This window comes from Hermetia illucens, chromosome 4 (genome assembly GCF_905115235.1).
Source record: "Hermetia illucens chromosome 4, iHerIll2.2.curated.20191125, whole genome shotgun sequence".
NCBI classification, from domain to species: domain Eukaryota; kingdom Metazoa; phylum Arthropoda; class Insecta; order Diptera; family Stratiomyidae; genus Hermetia; species Hermetia illucens.
In genome coordinates this window covers 19,025,867-19,035,039 of record NC_051852.1, presented here as the reverse complement: position 1 = coordinate 19,035,039, position 9,173 = coordinate 19,025,867, and the positions used below count along the sequence as shown (strand labels likewise).

Below are 9,173 nucleotides of genomic sequence, written 5' to 3'. Positions count from 1 at the left end.
TTGATCTGAATTTTAATTGTACTCATACTCAAATTATCCAGCTCCATTCCGTCCCTGCTTTCAACAGACGAGAAAACAATCCAACGGTACAGATTCCAGATACTACAAATCTGGTTCTTAGTCCTTCAGAAGAGACCACAGTTCCCGAAATTAATGTAATTTTAATCGTTGCTGAAGCTATATTGAACCAAGAAACAGCACCATTTTCAACATCAAGTCACTTACAATCAAGCACGTCTGCTCCTTCGACGCCCAGTCCAGTGAGTTCCACTACTTCAAGTTCAGGCAATTTTGTTCAAACAAATAACAATAAGCAGTTCAAAGTTCGGAGTCTACCGCTGATCCCAGCCAGGGTACTTACAGCATTCTTCCACCAGATAAACCACCAGATAACGCAAATTCAAAAAAGTCCGGGAGTTCATCATAATATAATATAAGGATAAACCGACTTGTGCTGGCGTGGATCCAGGTCCCCCCTGTTTAGGTACCAGCTCAGGATCAACAATATAGATCCAGAATTCCCAGAAAGTGTAACCACGAAAACTCGGCAAAAAAAGACAATGAAGCTCCGCAGCAGCAGCGGGTCACCTTCACTAGCCAGTGGCTTCCCAACGGATCCAATCAACAAGCTGCATCGCAACTCGAATTTGGTAAAGCCAATGCCACCCTAGTAAATGCCTACAGTTCAACTCCTCATTTTGAACCATACCGTTACCACTGATCTACCAGGGCTTCCTTCTTTTCGGGTTCAGATATATGACTAGCATTATTTCCCAAGTGGGGCACATCGCATCAAATATGCGTACGCGTCCTTCCTGCCGATTTGTAGAAAAGTCCTCAAACTCTTTCCAGGTCTTCCCGAGAAGCTTGCACTTCTCTTCAATTGTTCGGCGCGAAACGCTCTTAGGACAACCCACTGGTTGGCCACTCTAGTATAGTGGATGCATGATATCGCCCGCTTTGGTTGCTGCAGTGTGACCTAGCAAACTGCCACTTCCGCCTTCTAATGGACACAATACTGGTATTTGCTCCATCCGACAAAATCCATTAGAGATTGCGTCGAGGTATCCTGCATCAATTATCCTGTGAGGACAGGTGCTAACGACGGCTTGGACCGTTCGAGTAACAATAGTGATTACATACCTTGTGCTGCTCCTATAGAAGCATAAAGAGAACATTTTCTATTAGAAACCTCAACTTGATGTTGGTGCGGAGGTAACTGAATTTGCATATTTTAAACAAAACAACGATGGCCGATTAGGCCGTTGTCAAACATCAAGCTCGATGTCATCATCAGCAGGAAAAATGCCAGCAGCACACCTTCAATTTCCCATTAAGCATTTTAAGGAATCTTGATACAACGGCGCAACCACCGGTATGCGGTCTAGGCCTGCCTTAATAAGGAACTCCAGACAACCCGATTTTGCGCCAGGGTCCACCAATTCGATATCCCTAAAAGCTGCCTGTCATCCTGTCCTACGCTATCGTTTCATCTTAGGCAGGCTCTGCCTCGTCTTCTTTGGTTTCGCGCCGAGGTCCACCAATTCGATATCCCTAAAACCTGTCTGCCATCCTGACCTACGCCATCGCTCCATCTTAGACAGGGTCTGCATCATCTTCTTTTTCTACCATAGAAATTGCCCTTATAAACTTTCCGGGTGGAATCATCCTCATCCATACGGATGAAGTGAACCGCCCACCGTAACCTATTGAGTCGGATTTTATCCACAACCGGACGGTCATGGTATCGCTCATGGATTTCGTCATTGTGTAGGATACGGAATCGTCCATCCTCATGTAGGGGACCAAAAATTCTTTGGAGGATTCTTCTCTCGAACGCGGCCAAGAGTTCCCAATTTTTCTTGCTAAAAACCCAAGTTTCCGAGGAATACATGAGGAGTGGCAAGATCATAGTCTTGTACAGTAAGAGCTTTGACCCTATGGTGAGACGTTTCGAACGGAACAGTTTTTGTAAGCTGAAATAGGCTCTGTTGGCTGACAACAACCGTGCGCGGATTTCATCATCGTAGCTGTTATCGGTTGTGATTCTCGACCCTAGATAGGAGAAATTGTCAATGGTCTCAAAGTTGTATTCTCCTATCCTTATTCTTCCTGTTTGATCAGTGCAGCCCAAGATCTCGCGCCAATCACCGCCTGCTCGATCCGGATGAAGGCAGTTTGTACGTCCCGGGTGGTTCTTCTCATGATGTCGATATTGTCAGCCTAAGCCAGTAGTTGGATGAACTTAAAGAGGATGGTACCCCTTGCTTTTACATCAGCATCACGGATTACTTTCTCGAGGGCCAGGTTAAAGAGGACGGATGATAGGGCATCCCCTTATCTTAGACCGTTGTTGATGTCGAATGGTCTTGAAAGTGATCCTGCTGCTTTCATCTGGCCTCGCACATTGGACAGGGTCAGCCTATTCAGTCTTATCAGTTTCATCGGGATACCGAATTCTCTCTTGGCCGTGGACAGTTTCACCCTGGCTATGCTATCACAGCCGGCTTTGAAGTCGATGAAAAGACGGTGCAGCTGATATCCAAATTCCAACAGTTTTTCCATTGCCGCAGAGAGAAAATCTGATCTGTTACTGATTTGCCTGGAGGAAAGTCTTTTTAGTATGGACCAATGATGTCCTGGGCATATGGGGCTGTCCGACCTAGCAAGATAGCGGAGAATATCTTATAGATGGTACTCAGCAACGTGATGTCTCTATAATTGCTGCACTGTGTTATATCCCCCTTTTTTTGTATGAGACAGATAATACCTCTCGGAGTTCGTGATAAGTCCATTGACAAATGCAACATGCAGCATTCTTCCGTTCCGTTGCTACCTTACATTCATCGCAAAACCAGCCGTTCCGACTCTTTTCGCGGCTGGGTCCAAGTATCTTCGTGGCGGTATTTATGATAACGTTCTTCATGTGATTATGAAGATCATTTGTTGGCGCTTCATCTCGAGGATTTCTGTTGACTGCGGTTATTGCGGCATCCATTTCCCTTGTAGGTATTGCGGAGGGTTGTGCTGTGGATGGCTTCAGTGTTAACTCCCACCAGATTGTCAAAAGGGATTCTGAGCCGTGTTGTTATTCGAGCTAGGAGCATCATGCCAACAAGATAGTAAACCGAGTCTATATGTCCCCCCCCCTGGTCAATTTGGTTCAAACTGGTCCCGCCTGGAGAGGCCCACGTTTGTTTGTGGACCGCTTTCCGCGCAAACCATAATCCGCAGGACGTTATCATTTATATTTTGATGTAAGCTATGGGAGCCGACGTATCGCCTGAATACAGACTCCATCCCTACCTGGCTGTTAAAATCTCGAAGCATGATTTTGATATCATGCTTCTCCGACTCTGCAGTCTCCTCTGTAGGGGCGTGAACGTTAATGAAGCTTATATTTCTACATTTGCCGCAAGGGCAGAGTGGATAGCCGTTCGCTTATGTTTTCAAAGCCGATAACAGCAGGGTTTATTTTCCACTGTCCAACGCATCTCTTGCAACGCTGTTACATCAACCCTATATTGGGACAGGGTATCGGCTAGCTGCTTGGCAGGTCCGACTCTGTACGGGGGGCGGGGGCGCACGTTCCATGAGAAAATGCGCAAATCGTTATTCTGTTGTCGTTGCCGGGTTCGTCATTGTGTTATCCGTCCAGTTCGAGGCTCCGGCTGTGGCTTCGTAACATCAGTTTTCCGTGTAGAATTGTCAGCCCTACCCAACCCCCAACCTGAGGAACCAGTTGGTACAATTTGTCCCGTTTCAAGTTGCGGGAAACTCGCCTTCATCCTTCTCTGCCGTTTTTCGTAAAGAAAGGGCCCCCAGTGGTCATCATGTGGAGGTGAAGATAGGGTTTGGTAGTAGAGTTGTTGGTGTTGGGTCAGCAGGCATTTCCTAGGTGTTATGCTCCATCGAGAAAACCAATCCACGTTTGGCCCTGGGACCTATACTACTCTTTGACTTTGACCTTTGCAGTTCTACTACAGAAAGAAAAAGATGCCTTTTTGTAACCGTTGTTTATTTATGCTTCCTGTTGTCAATAAATTAGAAAGTGACGCGAACTAGCTAAAGAAATAAAAACCAAATTCGATTGCGCAATGCAACTGCTTGTATTTTTTGTATGCAGATAGTTTAAAGCGGCGCTTCAACGCTGATCAGGTTTGAATCGGAATCCCGGTTGAATCCAAAAGACGGCTGTTCACGTGCTCGTTCACTACTTCGAGCAGATTCTGTTTTTCACTAATTTTTCCACAAAGAAAACAACAAAGCCCAATACCACACCAACTGCGTAGATCACCCATACAAAATATAGTTCCTTAAGTTTCAACGGTCGCAGGACGCTTTCGTCCGCTAGTTCCATTCTCACAAAGCCTACTTGCTTCAGTTCGTAAATAGTATCTTTGTGCCACTTTAGGATCAATCCAGTGTCAATAAGGCGAAAGATAGTATCATCGAAAATGTCCTTGAATGGTGAATCCTTTTGAGTTGCGATACTAAGCAATACACCAGGCGTACACATTTTGGTCAAATGGAAAATCTTGGTTGAAGGCCGCTCTTCCAGTTCTTTCAAAAAATCCTTAAATTCTGATGGCGGTAGATACCCAAATTTCGGGTTCATTTGATTTAAATTTGAGTTAACCAAAGTATCGTCTCCAACGAAGCGTTCCAGAACGCTTTTAGGTAAAACTTCAAGTTCTCGAATGAAGTTCAGTTGAAGAAGTGGTGACACAATCTTATATGAAGTCTTGACTAGGTCCTCGGGGGTATCGATTTGTTTAGTTGATACCGATTTAGTATAAAAACTACTCAATCCACTTTGATAAAGGCTCAAAAGTAACATAAACTGAATGGTGGCCAAAAAATTGATAAACATCCTTCTGTGATTTGTTCCCAGCTCGTCTCGAAAGTGTATCTGTAGAGTGAGTATCCGCCAGACCTGGAAAGGAGTGTCGTGACAAATAGAGGCAGGGCTCCTTCCGTAGAGAAGCTCTGTCACTGCGATTACGAAGAAAATAAATATCGCTCCAACGCCAAATAAAATCCAAGCAGACATCTGAAAGGGTAGCATCAAATAATATACTCTTGGAAGTTCCTTTTGATAGGGTATTAGGACACATGGTGTGATAGTAGATAAGGGATATGACGGCGTTATCCCCTCTATCCTCATCATTACTGTCATTGAAATAAAATCGATTTTCCTGTTTTCAAGCAACTCTAAGACGTCACTCATATCCTTTTTAACTTTTTGCTCGACAAACGTTCCATTGTGTTTTTTGATAAATGCGAGGATGGTTTTCATAAATCGTCCTCCGAATTGGATGTTCCCATTCCGATCAACATATTCAATATCACGTGATATTTCGATCGACCGTACGACCCTTACCGCAGTCCCATGAAAATCAGCTAGTTTGGCGGTGAAGACTGATTCAAGCGACCCTATTGAAGTGACTTCCACAAGCCTAACTTCAGGATATGGATTATACGTGAACACACGGTCATCTGCAACCATCAAACTGTAAAGGATTCGTTCTTCCCAAAGCCAGTCACTGAAGTTTTTCAAGTTGATATTAGGGACCATCTCCGGGAGAAAGTAGAAGATTGCTTTTGCGCGCAAGTTGTCCTCCAATGCAGCCTTGATGACTTCAAGGATATTTTCTTTATTAGAATCCGAAATGAAAGCTATAGACAGGACATTCGCGTTAAAGATGCTTTCAGTCTTAGTAATTTGAAAACTATGGTTATATATAAGTCTGGGGATGCACTTCACATGTGATTCCATCCCACATAAACCTTCCGTCAGTTCCCCTCCTGCGGTGTCACTGGTAAAGCACAAAATAGTCCGGAAGTCATAAATTTTGGTTATTTCGTGAATGATTTCTTTGAATCGCACCGCAAAGATCTCGACTCCTCTCAGCGAAGCTATCAAAAGCACTTCGTAGATAATTCTGGATATTTTCATTTTCAGTAAACCGTTTCGCTTTGGAGCGCCGTTGGACTAGTGTATGACCACAAAAAGGAGAATTTGATTACTGTCGATATCAATCACTTCACCAAGCCTTGATATGGCCTAATTGTGCAGCACTTTCGGATCAGAAAAATGGATTTTGATGTAATGAAATAAAGCCTTTAATATTTGGTTGTGATTTGCCTTATGACCCAGTGGATTGATATTGAAATGCCTCCACATGGAAAGTGAAACGTAGTAATGAATTCCCCAAGGGTAATTTATTTCACCGTAGTTCTAATTTCATCAAAAGCATGTGCTAATTGCAAGGTCAACAAATCAACTACTTTCTCTTCCTTCGGGGTTATGCAAAGACCAGAAATTGATAGTACAGAATATATCAATTTAATGGAGCTTACTTAGCCTAATAGATACGCTAGAAATGCCCCAAAGTCCCAAAGGAGAAAAGACCTGGGAATGGCAGTAGAAATCTATGGAACGCTTCCTGGCATTCGACTTCTCCAGGACTGGGAATCCAACCAGGAAGCAGTTTCTCAAAGTGTACTTTCTTGTAAATCTACTATAGAAAGCTAGAGCCACTTCGCCTGATATCATCTCTACAGTACGAGGTCTGATCAAAAAGTTCCAGGACTTTCTCAATAACTCTTTATTACAGATATTTACAATTATTCTAATTTATCCCCTTCAAAATACTCCGCCATGCTATTAACATAGTATGCTGGTCCCAAGCCCAGGTAAAGGAGGAGGGTTTGAGGCAACGTACTCTGTACTATCCTCAGTAAAGCAAAAATAAAATGCTGAGATCAGGGAAAGAGATAAATAGAGTATAGTTGGAGTTATTCTACTATGCTAAATCCTACCTGATCTCTCTTGGTGACAGGCCCCGCGACAGGTCGACCAAGCAAATGCATAGAATGTCGTTATAAACATGATGATCGGATTGAGTCACAAGCCTCGGAGAAATGCTAGGGCGTCCACCTCAGTCGACGCGGCAGGACGGGCCCCGGTCCTGTCGAGAAATGGGCAAGGGTTCTTGACGCATGGACGGCGTCAGGACGTAAGCAAGTTAGTCCGCACACAACGAACAAAACAAATACGTGTCTGCACGCTAAATGTTGGTACCCTAACTGGAAAGACGGAGGAACTCGCAAGAGCCCTTCGGAAAAGGCGCATTGACATCTGCGCTCTGCAAGAAACCCGATGGTCTGGTGCCAAAAGCTGCGACATTGAACGCGAACGCGGTAAAAATGGCTACAAACTTCTCTATTTTGGTAACCCACACACTCAATATGGTGTTGGCATTGCCATCTCAGAGGGTTTCCGTGATGCCATTAAAGAAGTCGAACGATTTGATGATCGGCTGATGAAGCTCACCATTATATCAGCTGATCACACTATTCACTTCTTCACCGCGTATGCACCACAGACAGGTCGACCTGATGCCGAGAAAGATGCCTTCTGGCAACTTCTCGATGAAAAGACTTGTCACGTGCCTGCTGACGATTACATAATCATTGCCGGCGACCTTAATGGTCATGTGGGTGAAAAGGCAGACGGTAACAGGTGCCATGGGGGAAAGGGGTTCGGAGCGCGCAATGAAGGTGGCGAGTGTATAATCGATTTTGCGGACACCTTGTACTTATGAATACATGGTTCATCAAACTATTGTCTCATCTTCCCACATTTTATAGTGGGAACAATAAAACGCAAATCGACTATATTCTCATAAGACGCCAACACTTTACCACTGTCACGGATTGCAAAGTCGTTCCCTATGAGACCATCGCACCTCAACATCGGCCGTTGATTGCCGTCCTGCGAATTAAGCCACCGATAAAACAGCGTGAGGAACGCACTGGCCCGCCGCGCATTAAATGGTGGCGATTTGGTGAGAAGAAAGAAGAAACGGTCTCACTCATACGATTGGCAATCATTACGAATGTGGAAGAATCATGGAACCAAATGAAAGACACGATCCACAAAGTGGCCTCTGCAACCCTCGGGGTCACCAAGCCGGGTAAGCGGTACATCAACCGAGATACTTGGCTTTGGAATGATGATGTTGAAATGAAGGTCCGTGAAAAGAAACGCCTCTACCACAAATTTCTCGACGATAAAACACCTGCTAATTGGCAAATTTATAAGAATGCCAACCGGGAAGCAAAGAAAGCGGTCGCTGTCACCCGAGCAAACCATTTCAAAAATCTTTACGATAAACTGGACACTCGGGATGGCGAGAGAGATCTGTATCGACTTGCTAAAAGCCGTGATGAACGCACACAGGATATCGAACATTTCTGTTGTGTTAATGATAAGAACGGTACTTTGCTTACCAACCGTCGAGCCGCAACGGATAGATGGCGAGAATACTTCGAGCAGATTTCAACTGAAGAATTTGCTCATCCTCCACTTCCACAATCATTGCCGACATTTGGAGCAGTTCCACCAGTCAGCGCAACTGAAGTCGAGGAGGCAATAAAACAAATGAAATCGGGGAAAGCAACAGGACCTGACGACATCACATCTGAGCTCTGGAAAGCGAAGAGCTGGGACCCAACACTGTGGCTCAGTGAATTCTTTAACCGGGTTATTCAGGAAGGAAGAACACCATCTGACTGTATTCGCGAAATCGTTGAAATAACCGTGAATCAAGCCGGATTTGTCAAGAACTGCGGAACTACTGACGCAATTCACGCTGCGCGGTTACTCATGGAGAAACACCGTGAGAAGCATCGCCCTCTTTACATTGCCTTTCTGGATCTAGAGAAAGCGTTTGACCATGTACCACACGAACTCATCTGGTATGCTTTACGACAACACTTCGTGCCAGAAGAACTCGTGCGCTGGGTTCAATTGCTCTACCACGATCCGAAAAGTAAAGTTCGAAGTATGGTGGGTGTATCAAAACCGCTTCGTGTCTCTGTTGGTGTTCATCAAGGAAGTGCCCTCTCACCACTCCTCTTTGTCCTTGTTATGGACACCGTCACACGGGATATCCAACGTCCAGCGCCCTACACACTGCTTTATGCAGATGATGTTTTCCTAGCATCTGATAGCAAAAATGATCTCGAGCAACTTGTTCAAAAATGGAATGATCGCCTCATGCAACACGGTCTCAGATTGAATTTAAACAAAACTGAATTTTTGACGACCGATCCCCATGAAACAGGCACAATCACTGTCAGCGGCAGTGATCTGCCCAGAACTG

The 9,173-nt window shown here is 44.7% G+C and overlaps 1 protein-coding gene across 1 annotated transcript; it reads right to left on the bottom strand.

The window, feature by feature from the left end:
* Positions 1-4,213: 4,213 nt before the first annotated feature.
* LOC119656312 lies at positions 4,214-5,578 on the bottom strand. The gene has a single exon (XM_038062759.1). The coding sequence runs from the start codon at positions 5,576-5,578 to the stop codon at positions 4,214-4,216; it is 1,365 nt and encodes a 454-aa protein (XP_037918687.1).
* Positions 5,579-9,173: the final 3,595 nt, after the last annotated feature.

Bases quoted from the DNA above. Each gene is read 5' to 3' on its own strand.
- LOC119656312 (XM_038062759.1), bottom strand. From the start codon at position 5,578: ATGGTCCCTAATATCAACTTGAAAAACTTCAGTGACTGGCTTTGGGAA.